Source organism: Globicephala melas, chromosome 7 (genome assembly GCF_963455315.2).
Source record: "Globicephala melas chromosome 7, mGloMel1.2, whole genome shotgun sequence".
Lineage (NCBI taxonomy): Eukaryota > Metazoa > Chordata > Mammalia > Artiodactyla > Delphinidae > Globicephala > Globicephala melas.
In genome coordinates, this window is record NC_083320.1 from 34,714,889 (window position 1) to 34,736,430 (window position 21,542).

At 44.0% G+C, this 21,542-nt stretch overlaps 1 protein-coding gene and 1 long non-coding RNA gene across 6 annotated transcripts in view; one reads left to right on the forward strand and one right to left on the reverse strand.

The window, feature by feature from the left end:
- LOC138842756 (uncharacterized) overlaps positions 1-19,874 on the forward strand; it is a 34,405-nt gene extending 14,531 nt beyond the window's left edge. Inside the window, exon 3 of the long non-coding RNA XR_011377580.1 lies at positions 19,418-19,874. This is a non-coding gene — a long non-coding RNA (uncharacterized lncRNA). The remainder of the gene's footprint in view (positions 1-19,417) is intronic.
- LOC115852849 (aldehyde oxidase 1) overlaps positions 17,282-21,542 on the reverse strand; it is a 70,554-nt gene continuing 66,293 nt past the window's right edge. For 3 of the 5 annotated variants that reach the window (XM_060302080.2, XM_030856090.2, XM_060302081.1), the window contains exons 33-35: positions 20,187-20,375; positions 19,393-19,560; positions 17,282-18,433 (exon numbers count right to left, since the gene is read on the reverse strand). In XM_060302080.2, the coding sequence (XP_060158063.1) occupies positions 18,383-18,433; positions 19,393-19,560; positions 20,187-20,375 (408 nt within the window). In that variant the 3' untranslated portion in view covers positions 17,282-18,382. Of the gene's footprint in view, positions 18,434-19,392; positions 19,561-20,186; positions 20,376-21,542 lie in introns of those variants that run through there. The other 2 variants (XM_060302082.1, XM_060302083.1) reach the window with 2 other exon arrangements.

Here is a 21,542-nt window from a genome sequence, read left to right on the forward strand (position 1 = left end):
TCTAAACCAGAGTTGGCCTGGGGAACCACTGAATCCAGTTCTGTCTGTTGGCTATTACAGTTCCAGGGAAGTCTACCCGTTCTAACAGGGACTAAACATGGTTAGTTGACACTTTGCAGGGAGGTGATGTAAGGAAAATTATAGCTGAAGAGTGAGGAATGGTGAGATTAAGCACTTTATTCGATTTTCTGTAACATTATTTTCCTGGAGTCCACTCTTCTTTATATTTCTGTTGATGTCAGAAGTATCAAATGTGGCTTAAGGAGTCCATTCCCAACACCGTCCTTAGTCTCAGATTGTCGGGACTCCGCTCTGGGTCCCAACTCTGGCCCCTTCTTGCCACACCCATCCCCAAGGGGCAAGGGTCCTTGGGACCAAAGGGACATTCCACTCACAGCCAGTACCCCACCTTCCAGCCACAAGCCACGGACACACACAACCTCCGAATTCCCTGCTGCCAAGGCCCCAAACCCACTTCCAGGGCCCACGTTGGCCCCTGCTCTGGTCCCTCCTCCCAGAGAGGGCAGGGGTACAACCAGGGGCTCACCCCCAGGCCTGTGTGGTGGCCAAGGGCAGCTCTTTGGGGCATGGAAGGAGCTTGGAGACGTGAGCTGAGCGCCCAGTCTGTGATGACACCAATGCAGGACTTTAATCCATTCTTTAATCTTTCCTTTAGACATATTTCCTTGCACATCCCCCTTTGGCATCATCATAACGCTTTCTCACTTTTCCACATTCTTCTTAACAATTTAGGAATCCAAACATCTCTGGATATTTAACTTCTACAGTTTATACATTTGTAGGAAAAAGGTTATGTTTTTAAAATGAATAATTCTATATAGTCTTTCTTAGCGACTTATCATAGGTTTTTTAGGGAGAGGGATGTGGAGGCAGTAGGCATGAGAGGGTCTGAAACAGAAGCTCTGTGGATGGTACGTATACTTAGTGGCTATTGATTCCACACAGCATGAAAGATGGAAACAGCTTCTCTCTTCCCCATAGACCATTAGTACTAATCAAGGATGGAATCACATTCAGAGAGAACACACGCAGTTATTTCAGAAAAACGTTTCACTTTGGCTATGACTCCACAAAACGTGCTGCTGAAATGACAGTGTGAGAAATAGATTCTTTTCTGTTTCTCCCTATCACAAAGCTAGATGTAAGGAAGATGGCATAATCTGTTTTCACTTAGAACATGCTAGTTTATAAACTTCACCTTCAAAAAAGCCATTAAGCCGCTCCCTGACTGTATTTCTGAGAAGAATATCTAGTTACCCTCATTGAGAAGGGCAAAATGGCAAACCTCTGAGTCTCTGATGCACAGTATTGTGCTTTCCTTGAAAACCAATTCCACGTAATGGGTGTGATGCTTTGCTGTTTCCTCCAGAAGTCCTGGCTCGGCAGCTCTCAGATGTTTTATACTCACAGGACTGAAACTTTTCCCACTCTCCACGATGGGTCTGTAGCCAGTACAGCAGCATAATTGCCTGGGTAGAAAGAAATATACAATGATTCGACCCAAAGTTCACTCCTCTGCCCTTGGAATGTCTCCCTCATTCATAACTAAGACTCCTCTCCCCTCCAAAAAATTACTGGGTCTACAAAATCCCAGTAATTTTTCTAGATTGAACTAGCGTCAGTAATTTTTCTAGATTGAACTAGCGTCATCAGAAGACATTTAGGACACATTTCTGGACTGCACTCTGTGGAAGGGGGCAGAGCAGGAAACCAGTGAAGAGAAAGGGCAAAGGACTGAGGAAACGTCTTCAAGGCTACAAGTCACGTGCCAGAGATGTGCCCATCTCGTGAGCAGAGGCTCTGCCTGTTTTTGTTCCAGACCCTCTTTCTTCTGTTGTCGTTCTTATTTCTTTTGTTCTTGTTTTTAAAATTATAATATTTATTTTTTATTTACATACAGTAAAATTCACTCTTTTTAGTGTCCAGTTCTGCAAGTTTAGACAAACTCAAACAATTGTATATCCACTACCACGAACAAGCTATGAAACAGTTCTGTCTCCCTCACAAACTCCCCATGCCCTTTTGGAATCAACCCTCCAGCAACTCCCTGTCCCCAGAAACCACTGATCTGTTTTCTGATTCCAGACCCTCTTTTCAAGGATGTTGGTATAGTGAACAGCTTTGGAAAATAAAGCAGTGTCTCCCATGGAGGAATTAGCAGACATTCTTACTGTCCAGTATACTAAAGATAACGCCACCTTCTGGCAGGCTTACCATCCATTATCAAAGATTTGAGTTCCCTAATCTCAGGGTTCCTCTCCTGCAATGCAACCCTTTGCACATCCAGGTGTCCACTGGCCCTACTCATACTGCCTTCAGAATTGAGGCTCAGGAAGCGGGCATAAATTCTAATAATCTAGCTCTGCTGTTGCTGTGAAGAATAAAGTCCTTTGTCTCTGATCCAGGAGTCTTGTGTCTTCTGCTAGCATCCAGCAAACTGTGTCAGGCTAACTTGTTAGTTTGTAAGTAGGGTAAAATCTCAGACCCTTTACAGTTCTTGGAGGTCACTAGGTGGTATTAAGATATCTTTTAACATTGGAAGGACTGACCCAGACACAGAGGGAGTATCTCTTACAAAGCGTGTTTGCGGAAATGGCTCCTAGATCTGATCAGGATGTCACTGTATTGTAATTAGCTCTGTGTCTCTTTAGGCCAGTGATTCTCACCTTTGTGGGAAGTGGTCATAGACTCTTTGAGAATCTGATGATAGTTCTGTTCTGTGAATGTTTCCTCAAAATCACATGTGGATACACACACATTTTGCACATTCATGGACCCCTTTAAAGACTTTAATTGGCCCTGGATCAGAACCTCTGGTCTGGATTGATTCTCACTAGGTGTAAAGACCATATAGGCATACTGCTCATAACACAGTAGGCGCTGATGCTTGTAGAAAGGAACATGAATACATTTGAGCAATAATTAAGTAAATTAGAATACTAAAAACTTATATAGATGATACCCCACAATATGAAACCAAAGAAGACACTGGTTATAGTGGGGGGAAGAGTGATAATAATAAAAGAGGTCCTGGTAATTCTCTAGAGAAAATAACAAGGAAAATGACCTCAGGAAAATAAACATATTCAGATGAGTGGTTAAGAACGTGGATGCTGCAACCAGATTAGCTGAGTTCCAATCCTGACCCTTCCACTTGCTAGTGACGTGATCTCAGGCAGTAACTTACCCACTCTGTACCTCAGTTTCATCATCTGTACAGCCAGCATATAGTACCTACCATAGAATAGCGCCCGGTACATAGAAAGTTCTCAATAAAAGTTAGCTGTTACGGTGGCATCTAGATATTAAAGCACAGACTATGGATGATAAAGAAAGAAGACTTGCAATTTTGGTGCAATGATGCTACTGTTGTCTAATGGACACCACCAAAACCTAGAGGGATGAGATCCACGTGGTACCTGGCAATGTTAAAAACAAGAAAACTAACAAAGGGCGGGACCATATGATCATAAAATATAAACTTGAGTGGAAATCCAGGAACTTCACAGGAAGAAAGGGAGTAGAGACCATTTGGGTGAGAATGCAAATAGAAACAAACAGAAATGTACCTATGACTCTCTCTCGTACCTCACACTACAGGCCACAGTGCTTGCTAAAAGTAACTGTCCAGATTCCCAGCTTTTATTTTCCTAACTTAGTGTTTTTTGTTTTTTTTTTTTTTTTTTTTTGCGGTACGCGAGCCTCTCACTGTTGTGGCCTCTCCCGTTGCAGAGCACAGGCTCCGGACGCGCAGGCTCAGCGGCCGTGGCTCACGGGCCCAGCCGCTCTGCGGCATGTGGGGTCTTCCCGGACCGGGGCACGAACCTGTGTCCCCTGCATCGGCAGGTGGACTCTCAACCACTGTGCCACCAGGGAAGCCCCCTAACTTAGTGTTTTTATACCTGACCCTCTGATCCTTGGCTTTCCGTGGCTTTTTTGTTTTAAACATCCTTATTGGAGTAAAATTGCTTTACCTTTGATATCTGCCTCTAGCCACTTAGTTTTGGGGCTGAGACTTCTACTTCTGGCTTATTGCATCCAGCTTCCTTGATCTGAGCATATAGTTTCAGCATCCGCTGCGGCCCCAACAGGGGTTGTCTTCGTGCCTCCAAACCCATCCTACCGCTTGAACCAGAAGCTTGCTCCCAGCGGGGTTTGGACAACACAAGCCTCTTGGCCCAACGAAAGGTACGGATGGGGCCTCCCTAAAGCAAATCACAAAACTTAAACAGAGGGAGAATATAGCTGGGAAGGGATCCTTCAATTACCCAGGTTTGAGAAGCTCTACCTCTTTTAAAGAAGAAGCCCTAAAAAATGCCTGCGTGGCTCAAAAAGTGAGAGGAATAAATGAGGGGAATGGCTGTCGAGCCAACCACAAAGGCTGTGATAGGAGAGTGACAGAATGTTTGGGGAGAACATCTTTGGGTTCATAACAAGAGAAAGACAAGAGTGCTGGGTGTTGTTATTCAGGGCTATAGGCTTCTCAGAAGTCCGTTTCAGAAAGTACAGAGCAGTGATGGCTCTTCTCCCATTTACCAGCAACTATAAAAAGGAAATATAGCATAAAATGCCCAGGAAGCTCTCAGAAATGAAATTTGGAGGATGTAACTGTAAATGAAGAAGAAAAAAGCACTGTGGGTGCGGGGGGCACTGTAACCAGATTGTTCTCTGCTAGGCAAAGACAAAGAAAGGACGTGAACAAATTATGGAAGTAATGGGGCAAACTGACGCCAAAGGCAGAAGTGTGAACCAGAGCAGTGCCAAGTTGGCTAAGTGCCAGACAGAGAGAACTTTTGTGGGAAATGCTATCGAACATAAGATGTATCAATCAAAGAACAAATATACTGCTCAATGAAGCTAGAGTAATATTAACAAGTGTCAGAGAGAAGGCACAACTATTTTATTCCTAGTTTTGCTTCCGTATTTCTCACCAGAGGAATACTTGGTAAACCAAAAGCATCAGATAAGCACATTTAAAAAGATGTGATGCCCACCACGTGTGGAGATTTTAAGACAGCACTTAGCTTCTTTAGATCTGTTCAAGTGGTCAGATCGATCAAGGTGAACTTTGTCCCATGACCTTGAATTTATAGATGAGATTGTGAAACCATGGTCAGTAGTGTTTTGGGACATCACAGGAAACCAGAGCAGAGCTGGAGCCCGGGAGACAGGCAACCATTGATCCTGGTCCTCGAAAAATGCACGCTGATGAGGTTGACTTTGTTCTCGGGCAACTTTCTGCATCTATTCTGGAATGGGTTATCGATGAGGGGGCCTCGAGAAGTGGTCCCTAAGAGGAGAGTGAATACTGAAGAAAACTAGCCTCTTTCCCTTTTGAGAGAAGATTTCTTTCTTTCTTTCTTTTTTTTAATATATTTATTTATTTATTTTTGGCTGCATTGGGTGTTCGTTGCTGTGCACGGGCTTTCTCTAGTTGCAGCGAGCAGGGGCTACTCTTCGTTGCGGTGCGCGAGCTTCTCATTGCTGTGGCTTCTCTTGTTGCGGAGCACGGGCTCTAGGTGCCGGGCTTCAGTAGTTGTGGCTCGTGGGCTCAGTAGTTGTGGCACGTGGGCTCAGTAGTTGTGGCTCACGGGCTCTAGAGCTCAGGCTCAGTAGTTGTGGCGCACGGGCTTAGTTGCTCCGCCGCAGGTGGGATCTTCCCGGACCAGGGCTCGAACCTGTGTTCCCTGCACTGTCAGGAGGATTCTTAACCACTGCACCACCAGGGAAGTCCCTTGAGAGGAGATTTCTACACTGAGAAGCTGGTCAGTGCTGTAGACACAGTGCGCGGGGGTTTTATGAGGCATTTGATGCTGGCTGTGCTCCCTCTGTGGAGGCGATGAAGAAATGTAAATGCATGATACCCCAGAAGGGTTTGTACTTGAGTGAACAAGTCCAATGTCAACAGTGTTGATTAATTTTCTCATAGTTCTCCGCCTGGCTTATTCTATTCAGTATTTTAATCAATGACATACAGACAGAAGGTAATGTTTATCTGATTTGCAAATAATAGTATCAAAGTTAGAAAACAACGTGACAGGCATATATGCAATTTAATAAGAATTTAAAAGTTTCCAAAATGGCAAAAGGGGAAACACTGCTTTAAAAGTCTTAAGGCTTTTTTCAATTGAGTACAAGTTGATGAGTCATAGGGAGTTTCTTCTGATCCCTAAGAGTCTATAACTTCATAAGCGTTAATAATACTTAAATAACAACTGTAGCAGCTACAGCCACAACAAAACGTAAAGCAAACAAAAGTTCATTGCTTCTTTTGGCTGACTCTAAGTACATAATTAAAAGATTTTTAAAGGCCTAATATTTCCAAACACCATTCCAATGACATTGCAACTGCATCAGAATCACCCGTGCAAAGACTGTTTCCATAAACATGTGCTTCCCAAACATACATTATGTTAAAGTGAGCAGAAACGATTGATATGATGCCAAGAATGTAACAGTCATGTGGAAAACTCACTTTACTTCTTGACTGGCTGCCTCAGTTTCCCCTCCTGCTAAATAGGGATGGATAATATTTGCCAACACAGCTTGAGAGAAGTGGGTCACAGAGATCAACGAGTCAATCTTTGCCAAGTCCTTTGGCCTGATTCCTTGGAGGGAAATTCTCGAGTGTCCTGCTCATCTTGTCAAGGATGGTACTCGTTCTACAGTGTAGAGGTTTGGGACTCACCACCCAAGCTTCCCACTGACTGCTCTGTGGTGGGGCTCTGGGTGGTTCGTTAGGAGAGTGAAGATGCTCGTCACCATGCCTGGGGTGCAGAACTCGCAATGGGTACCATGGCCTTTAGCAATCCTTTTCTAAAAGCAGAGAACACAGAGCACCCAGCCTGAAAGCTGAGGGGTAGGAAGCTCTCAGAAATGAGGCAGAGGCTCCGACTGGTGCAACTGAAGGTCGGCACAGGCCCGGCAGGTATAGGCTGGAAGTGCTGTGATTATTCACATGTAAGATGCCAAGGGATGCTTTCTGGGGAGAGAGTCCATTGATGTCGCTGGGGAGGAAGTCCTCGAAGTTAACCCGGGACATGACTTCAAGGGCACAGTTTGGATTCAGCCAAGACCACAGACATTGAGATTATCTGCTTTTATTTTGTTCTCCCTCTCATTCTGCTACCAATTGGGGAAAAAAATTGAATTCGAGGGATTTGTTGTAAAGTCTTCTGTCCATAGAGAGAGCAGCTTTTCTTCTTATTTCCACTGAAGGGTTACCTGGTGTTTCATTCATTGTTGGACATTTGTACTCATGCAGCTGAGTACCTGAGTTTAAAAATCCCACACAAACTCAGCCTTGAGACTAATGCGCCCAGCTGCGTGCCTCTGATGGTGCGAGGGGCTTTGTGGGAGTAGAAGGACAAAAGGCCGGTGAGGTTCCTTCCCCCTGGCCTCTGGCTCAGCGGTCTGCCAGCGACCTTCCTGGTACACCAGTGCCTTATGGTGTGGGAGGGTCATTTATACGAGACATAGTCCTTGCCCCCAAAGGGTTTATTACTTATTCAACATATATAGTCTTGACTAAAGACTATCACATAGCATGCCAAATTCAAATATCTTAGTCACAAAAGTGTTTTTTTTTTTAAGTATTTTTTTCTGGCTAGAATTAGCAGCTTGGCCATTTACACAGAACAAACACAGAATAGGCAACCTTGTCTTTTTCATTTCGTTATAGGAAACAAGATAAATATGCATTTCCGTGTCTTTGTGCATAGGTCCCAAAACCTTCCTGCAGGAAGGATTCCTCCCTGAGGCAATTAGATGGTCTGAAGTGACTCAGAGAGTCACTCCCTCTGCACCCCTCGCCCGTACATTTTTACGGAAGCGTAATAAGCTTCAAATAATAATAAAGAAAGCCACAGAATGAAAAAAGAAATTAAGAAAAGGTTACCATTTTTTCCTATGAAAGGGACAGAGACCTTTACCTACCATATATATATTTTTTACATCTTTATCGGAGTATAATGGCTTTACAATGGTATGTTAGTTTCTGCTCTATAACAAAGTGAATCAGCTATACGTATACATATATCCCCATATCCCCTCCCTCTTGCGTCTCCCTCCCACCCTCCCTATCCCACCCCTCTAGGTGGTCACAAAGCACTGAACTGATCTCCCTGTGCTATGCAGCTGCTTCCCTCTCGCTGTCTGTTTTACTTTTTCGCCTGCTATCTTTGTTCTCTGAAACCATAAGCCATGGCCCAGACAGCTAAAGGAGCCACCTAGATCCATATCTATCCTGAACTCATTAACGTATGCTCTTACCTGAACTAGATCAATCCTGGTTTTGGTGCTTCCTATGACTTCTAAGGTGGTGGCAGCGGCCCCATCGAGAGAGCAGATGGGCACCAGGCAGGCAGTGATGGAGGAGTGACTTCAGAGTTCACACAGGGAAGCTGAAAAGAATTGGCACAGTGACAGCAGCAGTTTCCAAAAAAGAAAAAGGAAAATGTATTTAGATGATTATAATAGTAATTACTCTGATACGAATACAATTAGTTGAGTATGTATCAAAGCTGGGCCATTACATAAATGATTTGGAACTTGAGTATGGAGACCTAAAAATAAATATTCTGTTACTTGGAATTAAAAAAGCCATTTCCCCCTCCAAACTATCTTGTTGAAAAATATTTTTGGAGTCGAAATGGTCTGTTTATTCCTATGCCCTTTTCAGTTTGCCAGCTGTTATATGTCTGGTCAAATAAATTCGTTACCCTTCAAACAATCTCCAGGTTACCTGTGATCTTATAAAGACCCAGAGGATATGAGGAAGTTAAGAGACCACCTTGAAGGCAAGTCATTCAATAACTTCAGCAGAGTGTAAACTCCACGAGGGCAGGTAACTTTGGTTCCCAGTGCCTAGGACAGGGGAAGCTTGATAGATACTGGTTGAGTAAATAATGAGGATAATTGAGCATTTCCCCTAAATGTTCAGGCTTTTGAATGCACATGAAATTCACCTCTCAAGAGGAGGAGAGAACTTGAATTTGACCTTGAATATGGTCATCTGTCTATAGGAGGGTTATTAGGAAGGGTGAGAGCAGGCTTTTAGATCTCTCCTGGGGTGTCTCTCTTTTTTTCATTCACACAAAGACAGGAAAGGAGAAAGTATCTAAAAGGCACACAAACCATCGAAAATGGAAAATTTCTAATATAATTGGAGCCTCCCCAGTGCCACTTCTTTTAAACAAGGAAACATAGGATAATTGGAAGAGAATGTAATACAACTTTGGGTGCTCGGCCTAAAAAAAGAAAAAGAAATCTATAGCCATCCCGCACAAAATGCCTGAACTTTCAATTCATTCATAAATCGATGATGGAATGAGCAGAGGGGATGTAGTGAATTACAGCTGGTTTTCTGCATGGTTGTGGGACACACCCCAACGCTGTCATGACACCTTTATACAGTCACAAGAATGTGAAAATGTCAAAGTGGAAAGAAGGTACACAAACAAGGTACTGCTGCCTGTTGAGTTTCTAAGGGCACTTTTCACACTTTTTTTGGGTATTGAAACAAGCAAAAAAAAAAAATCAATGTCTCTCAGGGTCCTTCTCTTGATGGTGGCTTTCACTTCTTGCCTGATTGCAGGTATAGTTGTGTTTTCTGGTCTCCAAACCTGCCCCAAGACAAGTCTACAGGGGGCACCTGTCTTCACACTGTGATTGAAGGTTAGGAATCAGAACAGCCTCCAGGAGGCCGGACTGTCAGCCACAGTCTGGGGCTCAACTCTGGTGAATTCAGGCAGACCCCAGCTCTCCAGAGCTCTCACTGGTCAACCCTCAGTTCCATAGAGGGTCTGTGCAGACAGTGATCACATGCTCACAGCTGACCTGGCGGCTGGCCCTGGAGACCAAGGCAGGACCCTCAGCTACACGTGATACTGACCAAGAGGCTGAGGGCCCCCATGAACTTACGTTTCTCAGAATGAATCAGGTGTCAGGGAATGGGGCTCAAAAACTTCCACATTTTAAACAATATCTCCAGGTAATCATTATCCTTGATTAAGTTCAGGAACCATTGTTTTATACCATTCCATTTGCAAGACAAGCCACTTACTTTAATACTACCTACAATCGAAATGTTTGTAATGCCTACTTAGGTCTTCCGCCCATTTTTAAATTGGATTGTTTGTTTTTTTGATATTGAGCTCCATGAGCTGTTTGTATATTTTGGAGATTAATCCTTTGTCTGTTGTTTCATTTGCAAATATTTTCTCCCATTCTGAGGGTTGTCTTTTTGTCTTGTTTATGGTTTCGTTTGCTGTGCAAAAGCTTTTAAGTTTAATTAAGTCCCATTTGTTTATTTTTGTTTTTATTTCTGTTACTCTAGAACGTGGGTCAAAAAAGACCTTGCTGTGGTTTATGTCAAAGAATGTTCTTCCTATGTTTTCCTCTAAGAGTTTTATAGTGTCTGGTCTTACATTTAAGTCTTTAATCCATCTGGAGTTTATTTTTGTGTATGGTGTTAGGTAATGTTCTAATTTCATTATAAAGATATATTTTTTAAAAAAAGAAGCTTACATTACATCTCCTAGTCAAGGCCTATCCCTGTGAATACAGATCAGCCTTATTAAGCTACTGATTAGAAGAGGGAGGAGGTGGTAGAGTCAGCTAAGCTAGGGCTGGTGTAAGTTGGCACAGTTGCCTTATTTAATATTATTTAATTGCTAAATAAACTGATTCAGTGAATCAGCCCCACAGTAAAATGATGTAACAAGCAATAAATCTGGTTTAAAAAAATGTTTGCAATGAAGCATGATAGGAAGAAACAGTTCTAAACTTTGCAAGAGAGATTGCAAAGTTTCCAGAGTTTCTTATTAGCTTTGATTTCCCAAACAAACAAAACGATACAGTGTTTTCTCAGGTGGAGTAATAAATTTACTTCAGGATCTGAATTACTCTCAATGACCCCTGCGGAGGAAATGATTCTATAGATGGAGGCAGTTTACCTGTAGCCCGTTATTTCTGAATAATAAGAATCATTCGAACTATGCTTGTTGATCTTGTTTGCCTGAGTTGATCAAACATCACTCTTTGCAATTATAAAATTATGTAACACTGTATTGTATTTGGCTTTATTTTGGCCAAATGTTTGCCTTTGTGTCAGAGGATAACCAACAAGGATTTGCATTCTAACACAACACAGGTTTCAGGAAAATAATAAAAGATTATGAAATACTGAATATTATAAACTTTTTAAATTCTTGAGTTCACAGAGTTGAGTAAAATGGTTGTAACTCTCAATACTACCTAAAAAACACACTCCTGTTTTTCACTCATATTTGCAAAGTTAAGAAAACAAGACCTTGGCAGTAGTAATCAAATAGCATTATTTCAGCACCCACGGGAAAACATTTGCACAACTCCCTGCCACTTCCCGTTGGTGAAGGGATTCTAGAAGGCTTGCTACCACCTGAGGAGAGGAAACTTGGTCCAGGGGAAGCAGCACAAACTCTGGGAGCATAAAGATGAGAAGCAATGTCCCTCTGATGCCTATTAGCTGAGTGATCTGGGGCACATTACATAGCTGCCCTGAGCCTCCATTTCTGTACATGTGGAGTGGGCGCACATGGGACCATTATGCTCAGTTTCAACCTCAACTGCCTCTTCCTCTCTGCCAGTGGGACTGAGAACAACGATGCTGGGTTGTCCTTCAGGCCCAGCGTTAAAGACAGTGAAAAGCAAAGTGCACATTCCATTCGTGGATCGTGTCTTAGTTAAATCTCAAGAACTCAAAACAAAAGTGGGACCAGAAAATTATTTTGCCCTTTGTCCTAATTTAAGGACAAAGGTCTGATTTAAGCCCACTTAAAGAAGTAACAGATTAAAAGGTAAACTAACTGTAAAATTTATCCCTAGCTTTCCGGGATGACTTCTCTTCTAGTCTTGCTGGTCAAAAGTTTTATAATTAGTTGCAAATGATCTGAAGATTTTACACTTCTAATTTGTGTGTGTCGGGGGAGGGTGGCTTGGGGCAGAGGGGAAGAAGGAAGTGGGGAGGAAGAGAGAGATGGGGAAGATGGTCATAAAGAGAAATCGATGTCTAACACTTAGATGAATACAACCTAATTTGGCATGCAATTACCAAATGTAGTCTGAAGACATCAATATAATCAAGTGCTTTTCATCTAGTAGTCCTAATGCATTTTACAAGTAGATTCCACCCCCTCCTCCCAGAGACCTACAGATTGATAGAGTGCCATGGTCACTGAGTCAATCACCAGTTCACATGCTGGTCACCTAACCCTAATACCTTCTTGCTACCATGGTTTCTTTCTCTACATAAATTTAGAAACTACAGCGTGATAAACTTACCTTCCTTCCATTCACAAAGAAAACAAGTTCATCTGACTCCTTAGAATGAGACATTACGCCAGAATAATTGGCTGAATGTTGTGGAGTTGCCCCTAAAGCACCTGCTGTTGTGTCCACCTGAGCCAGGGGCCGGGATGCTCCCATGGGAGGGTGACCAGCAGGACAGAGGGCAGCCCCGAGGGGTGATTCTGGTCTGCTCTCTGTCTGCGTTCCTGCCATCAAATCTTGTTTGCCTGCGCTCTCAGTCGTCTTATTTCCCTACCTCCCTCTGTTACCCTCACTTTCCTCCTCCCTTAGGCCAATTTGAAAGGTCAATCTCAATCTAGTTCTTACACAATGTACACTTTTCCCTGCCCTGGGGGCGACCCACCAGAATAAAATTCCTTCCTACAGCCAGCAACAAGAACCTTCTTTAATCTGAAATGGAACTAAATCATGTAGATATAATGCGTTCAGGTGTGTTTTTAGGTGTTAATTTTTTTTTTTTTTTTTTTTTTTTGCGGTACGCGGGCCTCTCACTGTTGTGGCCTCTCCCGTTGCGGAGCACAGGCTCCGGACGCACAGGCTCAGCGGCCATGGCTCACGGGCCCAGCCGCTCTGCAGCATGTGGGATCTTCCCGGACCGGGGCACGAACCCGCGTCCCCTGCATCGGCAGGCGGACTCTCAACCACTGCGTCACCAGGGTTTTAAATTATGAAGCTAATGCTTATTTTTTAAAAATCAAAACCACAAAATTGTATAAAGTAAAAGCGAAAATTCTCCTTCCCAATTTTCACTTTTCAGAGTTAACTCTTACCAGATTCCTCTGTATCCATACAGAATTTTCCCACGCGTATATGAAATATATGTACATACATGAATCTAGAAAGTGAAATCAGACTATTCATATTACTTCGAAATTTGCTTTTCTCAAGTTACTTAGGTGCTTTGTGCCTCAACTGCCTCACCTGTGAAATGGACAAAATAGTAGTATCTCTGGGGATTGCTGTGAGGATTCAATCAGCTAATAGGTGTGCTTAGAACAGCGCCTGGCACCTAGTAAGTTCTCAATAAATGTTAACTATTTTTATTATTGTCATAATTTATTAAACTGTCCTAAGTTTACACTGTTTTCCATTTTTCACTATTACAAGTAGGCTTTATCTTTGCACATTTGAGCAAGTATATCTGCTGCACAAATTCTGAGAACTGGAATTCCTGGGTTGGAGGGTGTGCATGCTACTAGGTCCAACTAAACTGGCTTCCAAAATGTGCAGTAATACAATGAATCGTGTATGAGAGAGTGTCTGTTTCCCCTATCCTTTGCCAGCACCGAGTACCATCCATACTTGGCATTTTTCAAATATCTGGGGGGAATTTCAGTTCATAATTGGCATTTCTTCTGTTATTGTGAGATATTCCATTTTGCTATAGATTTAGTGAATATTTTTATTTATTTTTCTGTCCTCTATTTTCTCCTATTAGGTTTTTTTACTTTCTTACTAATTTGAAGAATTTTCTTATATACAAGGGATATTAACCATAATCTGCTGTAAATGTCCAGGTATTTTATGCCGGTTTGTTAACTGTCCACTGGACACATCACATATAGCCCTTTAATTGCGAGTATCCTGCATCTGGGAGGATGGCGTTCCATCCCCACAAGCCTTCCAGATGGCATGTCAGTTGTACCCTCTCTAGGTCATTCCATTGCCCAGGCGCTTCTGAGTGGTACAGATGTGATATGCCCATTGGATCCCATATCTCACGCTTACCCCACCCTGCTGCAAAGCAGGTGACAGTATTTGCTGTAAATTGTTCTGAGGTGATGTTACGTGGGATCTTAAGAGAGCAGATTTAATACTAAGTAAGCCCTTAGGTAGTGGTGATGGCTGAGGTCCTGGAGGCAGGCACAGCAAACCTTCACCCAAGATATGCGTCTCTTTCTGTTAAAATAAATCACAGCTCCTTCCAGGGTAGAAGTGGTCAATGCTGTCAGCTTGCCACCAAGTGGCGAATTGGCCTCCTGGAAGGATGCTGCCAAACTGGGGACTAGCTTTAGTCTGTATTGGGGGCCGTTGGACATTCAGCAGCAGCTACATGGATGCCCAGGGCCCACCCCTGCCCCCCTGGCCCTTCCCACATCCATTGTGTCAGCAGTGGAGTGACCAGGGACAGAGGTGGCTAATGTCAAATGCCATTTTGTCTACTTTGCCTCTTTCATGGTGGGTGTTTTCTGCTAGAACTGGAATTCCTGGGTCGAAGGGTATGTACACTGCTGGGTCCAACTAAATCACCTTCCAAAATGTGTGCGGTAGCACAACCAATGACGTATGAGATTGTCGCTACTACACATGAGTCCATGGGCCACTTGGGCCACTCAGCTTTCCACACAAAATGGATGACCAGGTGCGCCATCCAAAGCTCTGCCCATCAGGAGAATCTGCCCTCACCACCTCTGAGTGGGGCTCTAGTGAAGACACCACCCATACCTGGCTTGTACACACATACTGAGCCCACCCATTGGTGAACCAAGCTGACTTTTCCTTTTCCATCGGTTTGTCCTAAAGGACCTCTCACTCCACCGTGTAGCCACAGGGATGATTTGCGGGAGACATGCTGATGCAACAGTAGTGGGTAATGGGGTCTGGGTTACCTGCAGCTTGCTTGTTCTTTCAATTCCTTGTGTTTGATTTTGGATGTGCCACTTCCGGCTTACCTTATTGCCTCTGGGCTTGCTTAATTGCATTTTAACAAGATCCTCAAGTTATTTGCGTGCATTTTAAAATGAGAGAAGCACTACGTAGTATCAGACAGACAAAAGGATAGGTCAAAGTGATAGTGTCTTCCAGGCAGAGGACACAGGCAAAGGTTCCAAAGTGAGAAATAGAACGGGAAGTGCTCACGGTAAAAGAGAGGGGGTTGTGAGATAATGCTGGAGAGGTAGGCAGGAGCCAGAGCACTGAGGGTACACACGCCACCTTAGGGACTTGGAACAGTATTCTGGTGGGATGAATAGGAAGCCATGGCAGGATTTGAGGCAAGATCGTAACATGATCATATTGCGTGTGTGTGTGTGTGTGTGTCCATACTTCTACACATAACTTTGGCTTTAATCTGGAGAATGGTTTGGAAGGGAAGCAAAATGAACACAGGGCAAAGATGAGGAGACTACCGCAATAGTCAAGTTAGAAATAATGATGGCTCGGGACAACATGGGAACAAAGAGAGTGAGAGGCAGATGTAAGACGTTTCTCTGAGGTGGGATTAACAGGACTTGCGCACCTGGATGACGGAGCATCTCGGATCACTCCCTCCTTCCCCCCAACCCCAGGCTTCGGCTCAGCGTCTTGTGGATGGCTGCACTGACAAGAAGATCTGTTTGGGACCCATTAAGATGGAGGTGCCTTTGAGACATCCAAGTGGCAGTGACAGGCAAGTTGGGTTTTCAGAGCTGGACTTTGAGTGAGAGAAGCCCAGGCTGCAGGCAGAGAAGCCACAGGAGTGAAGGCACCCGCCAGGGAGAGGGAGTGAGATGAGGACCCAGGGCTCCCTGGGAAGTCCCAGCATTTATAGACGTGGGCTGGAGGAGGGGTTGGCAAAGGGACAAAAAGAGAGGGGGAGAAAGCAGAAGAAACAGAAAACCTGGGGAAGCCAAGCTGTGAGGATCCTAAGAATGTGCCCTCCTTTGATCTGTGTCACCACAGCACAGGGTGAGACTTTAAAATGGGTCAGTTCGTGTTACTTCTCTGCTCTGCCTTTCACTCAGATTAAAAGCCCACGTCCTCACAGTGGTCTCAAGGCTCTGCTTTTCTGCCCCTCCCCGGGCCTGTTCTGGGCTCACAAGCGCCATTTCTGTCCACAGAGAGGCAGGCACACTCCCCCGGCGCGGACTTTGCCCCCAGATGCTCTGACGTGCTCTTCCTCCAGGTACCTTCTTGGCTCAGACCCTCACCATCCTCATCCCCAGACCTACCAGCTGCAACCAGCTCCAGGCCTCCCTCACTCTCCGTCGCCTTAACCTGCTCTACTTGCATTGTTCCCTCAGCACTCGGCTCCTGCGATCACACTCTGTAATTCAATTATATTTGTTATTTTCTGTCTGTCTCCCCTGACTAGATTATAATCTTCACAAGGGCAGGGATCTTTGCTGACTTGGTTTACTGTTATGTCCTAAGTGACTAGAACAGCGCCTGGCACATAATAGGTGCTCCATAATCATTTGTGATATGAATGAGAAAGTCTGCTCTTTAAAGGGTTTTAACGTAACCATGTGTAACCGTAATAAGAATGACCTTAGTCTCTAGTCCTAGGTCACTGAAGAAGTTTTGCCGTCTTACCTGGCTCTGGGACAAGAGTCAAGAGTTGCAAGTGTGACAGGGAGAAGATATTATACTCTAGTCTCTAGTCCTTTATACATCAGTGCTGATGTTTGGAGTTTTTCAGTGATTCTGTCTTGCTGCTTGGTCCACTTTGAGGTTTCCTGTCACTAAAGGCCACTGGGATATATTTCTTATGAATCTCACAACTTCTCACTCTTTTCTTTGTTTTCTGTTTCTCACATGCCATAAAATTCACTCTTTTAAAGTGTGTGTAATTCAGTGGTTTTTAGTATATACACAGGTTGTTCACCCATCATCACTATCCAATTCCAGAACGTTGCCATCAGCCTGAAAAGAAACCCTGTACCCATTGGCCATCACCGTCCCATTCCCTTTTCCCCTCAGGGCCTGGCAACCATTAATCTACTTTCTGTCTCTATGAATTTGCCTATTCTGGACATCTCATAGATGGAATCATATTATTAATATGTGGCCTTTTGTGCCTGGCTACTTTCACTCAGATAATGTTGTCAAGGTTCATCCATGCTGTAGCATGTATCAGTATTTCACTCATTGTATGGCTCAGTAATATTCCCTTATATGGATATACCACATATATCAGTTTATAGAGTTGGGCTGTTTCCGGTTTGGGCTATTCTAAATAATGCTATGAACCTTTGTGTACAAGTTTCTGTGTGAACATACGTTTTCAATTCTCTTGGGTATATATGTAAGAGTGGTCATATGGTAATTACGTGTTTAACTTTCTGAGGAACTGCCAAGCTGTTTTCCAGAGGACCTGCACCATTTTCATTCTCCCCAGCAATGGATAAAGTTTCCAATGGCTCCACATTCTTGCCAGCACTTACTATTGTCCATCATTTTGATTACAGCTGCCCTAGTGGGTGTGAAATGATACCTCATTGTAGTTTTGATTTGCATTTTCTTCATGACTAATGAGTTTGACCATCTTTTCATGTGCTTATTGGCCACCTGGATGTCTTTGGAGAAATGTCTATTTAATTCCTTTGCCCATTTACAAATTGGGTTATTTATCTTTTTATTGTTGAGTTGTAAGAGTTTTAAAATATATTCTGCACAGTAGATCTTTATCAGACATACGATTTGCAAATATTTTCAATATTTTCTCCTGTTCTGTGGTTTGTCTTTTCAATTTCTCATAGTGTCTTTTGAAGCACAAAACTTTTTAGTTTTGATTAAGTTCAATTTATCTGGTTTTTTCTTTGGTCCTACAGACTCTTTAGACATAGTGCCTAGATCCATTCTGACAAGAAAAAGAGGGTGATAGCAGATGGGGACAAATGAGAAAATGATAACTTTACAGTTCATACTAATAAAGTTACTTAGAAAACCACCTTTCACTAGACAGTATAATTTCTGTTGGTGAATACAAGCCAACTATGAATTACATATAAACCATCATCTTCCATTCCATTCAGCTGGATGGATTTAAGGGACAGAATAATAAAGAATACCATTCTAGAGGAAACCAGTTAGCATTTATGCCATTTAAAATATGATTTCTAAATTGCTTAAGCATATCTATCAAATTCCAAATGGAACATTTAAAATTAGCATCCTATAAAAGCAATACTCTGTGAAATGATTTCTGAACTGTGAAAATTTGTCTTCAGACCCATCATCCTAGAGCATTGAGACTGGATAGATTGCTTTGTTGGAAGAGCCACCCCATCTTCGCCAGAGGTTTGTATTTGGTTCATATGGGTACACTCCAAGGAACATAGGATCCAGGTTCATCTCTTGGAATCTGGAATAAAAGGACAAGTTTGGATGTTTGCAACTTGGAAAATGTTTGTGATGTGTGACAAATAGCAGACTATAAAATAGGATAAAAACCACCCAGAGGGTGGCCAGGACAACGAGAGGTCTGGCCATGACAGTATGAGAAATGTGGAGGAATCCAGGAGGAGACCGAGGGTCAGGCGAGGCAGGACAGCTATGAGAGTCATCTCATGCTTGAAGAGGGACAAAGGAAAGGTGGAATCAGCCTCTGTGCTTCTCCAGAGGGAAGCGGCGATTTGTGGGGTTTAGGAAGAGCTATAAGGGGTACCGTGAAGAGCCCTCATGAGAGGAGGTATAGGACGGGGCTCTCCCCTCAGTATAAGGAATAACTTGTTTACAGTCAGAGGAGTCGCTGGCAATGGCATGACCTCCTCCCACAATGAAAAAGCCCACTGGGAACGCCCAAGGAGAGCTGAGATGTTTGCTCAGCCGGAGGGGGGCGGGGCGGGAGGGGGTTGGCTTGCAGGAGGGATTCCTGCTGCTGGGGGTTGGGAAAGGGCCCGTCCTACTTTGTGGTTCAAATGAGGAATGGCACATACTCCCAGTGGTTTGGAAGGAAGTTTAGTCTGTCCTCTAAACTTCCTTCCGAGGAAGTTAGACTGTGGAGGTGGCCCAGATTCTCGGCCTGGGATTCTTGGGTTCAGGGCACGGTTCCTGAACTTTATCCCCGACTAATGTGTCCTGGGAAGGGAACAAAACTAATAAGGAGGAATATACAATTGATGAGTGAAGAAATGAAGGATGAACCTTCCTTTTTTAGTGGTGTAGAACTGAGCCCCACCGCAGGCAGGCTGCTCTCCTGCTCAGATGTCTTCAGGATTCCTGTCACCTCTTCTTCCGTGGAAAACCACCACGGTGGGTTAATGAAACTTAACCACAAGGACAGGGGAAAAAACAATTCAGACTTGCATGAGCAGAACATACCATTTTTGTGAACTTGTCTTCACAGGCCATTCTAATCTTCTCTGGGGTCAGCGGACTATTGAGCTTCAACGGTCCAAACAGCCCTCTCTCCTGTCGTGCTGCACTTACCGCGTCCCGGATGGCGAAAAACACCGAACACCCCAGGAATATCCCAGACTCTCCCAGACCCTGGAAGGGAAACAAGTCAACTAGATTATGACTCTCTCTTTCTCTCTCTGTGTATATATACATATGTATGTGTATTATGTGCATCTATAGGTACATATGTGCATGTACAGGTACATAAAGTATTAAATATTACATGTACAACTTTTTCCTTTAAAAAGCTAATTCACTATTTTAACCCAGTATTCCCATTCTTAGGATTCCAGCCTAAGGAAATGATCCCAAATGGAGAGAGCAGATGTAGGCATTAAGATGATTATTGGCATGAAGATGAAAAATCAGATAACCTGATGGTAATAGTAGTTTGTGTTAGTCTCCACGATTTGGAGTATTTTTTAAAAACTGTATAATGTTGTTAAATTACTTTAAAATTAAAATGTGTTGGGAATTCCCTGGTGGTCCAGTGTTTAGTACTCCGTGTTCCACTGCGGGGGGCACGGGTTCAATCCCTGGTTGGGGAACTGAGATCCTGTAAGCCGCATGGCGGCCAAACAAAAAAAAATGTTTAATAGGGCTTTTTTCCCCTACAATCCTGGCAAAACCCCCAAACAACCAAGAGATGAATGTAGCCCCTCCCTCCTGGCACAGATATCACGTAAACATGCATTTATTCATAGAGCACAGCTTACCTTAGACGAATACAGGGTATTTGAGTTTTGAGACGGAGGCAACAAAGAAACGTGCAACTCCGTGGGGACGTCACAGATGGCAGGGATCTTATATTGGTTTGGGCCCCGAGTGTACAGGACCCCCTGAGGAGAATAATTCAGTTCCTCTATTGTATAAAGTCCCACGCCTTGAATAAATGCACCTTCAATCTGAGGCAAAAAATAAATAAAAATAAAAATTTCCATATATGAGAAGAGACAGTCAACAGTAACATTTCACCTTCTTGCTGTTAGTCTGAATCTTAAAAATGCAGTTGAAGGGGGTTTTCAGCATGTCTTGGAGTATGTCTCCAAATGTTTACTTACAAGTTCACCTCGAAGCATGTCTGAACATCTTAGTGAACGCTAAGTTCACTCAAAGGACTTGAGTTCGAATCTCAGCCTGGCATTAAAATTGCAGCTCTGGAAGAACGCTCAGGGAGCCCGTAGCCCAAATGCCCTGACTTTTTCTGCCTACAAGGCAGATGAAACGCTCTCTGACTGGTTGGCGACAGACCCCAGCACCCCAGGAAAGACTCTCGGGGCTCCGGAACCTTAGCAGCTCCTCACTTACGAGCCTGCTGGCCTCACATCTCTGGACTCAGTTTCCTCGCTTGTAACATGAAGGGTTCGAACCGTGTGCTTGCTTAGCTTCCTTTACAGCTTTAAAATGCTCCAGTTCTGGGCTTCCCTGGTGGCGCAGTGGTTGAGAGTCCGCCTGCCGATGCAGGGAACACGGGTTCGTGCCCCGGTCCGGGAAGATCCCACATGCCGCGGAGCGGCTGAGCCAGTGAGCCATGGCCGCTGAGCCTGCGCGTCCGGAGCCTGTGCTCCGCAACGGGAGAGGCCACGACAGTGAGAGGCCCGCGTACGGTAAAAAAAAAAAAAAAAAAAAAAATGCTCCGGTTCTTAGATGTCAGCACGTGGACAAAATTACCTTTCCACGTAGACTTCTTTTTTTTTTTTTTGGTACGCAGGCCTCTCACTGTTATGGCCTCTCCGATCTTCCCGGACTGGGGCACGAACCCGTGTCCCCTGCATCGGCAGGCGGACTCTCAACCACTGCGCCACCAGGGAAGCCCCACACAGACTTCTGATTTCTGAGTCTCTTCTTCCTTTCTTTCCTTCCTGTGGCCATTTTTTCTCCACCCATCTCCATCCTCACTTCTATCTATTAGCAGCGATGTTCTTCTCTACCACGATGTTAGAGGAAGCTTCCTAACACTCCAGACTGCTCCCCGGGCCAAGTCCCCTCCCCCTGCTAAGTGAGGTGCCTGTCTTTGGAGGCTTCCACCAGCCCGGCCCTCTTCTGCTCCCTACCTCCAGCCTCACATCCTG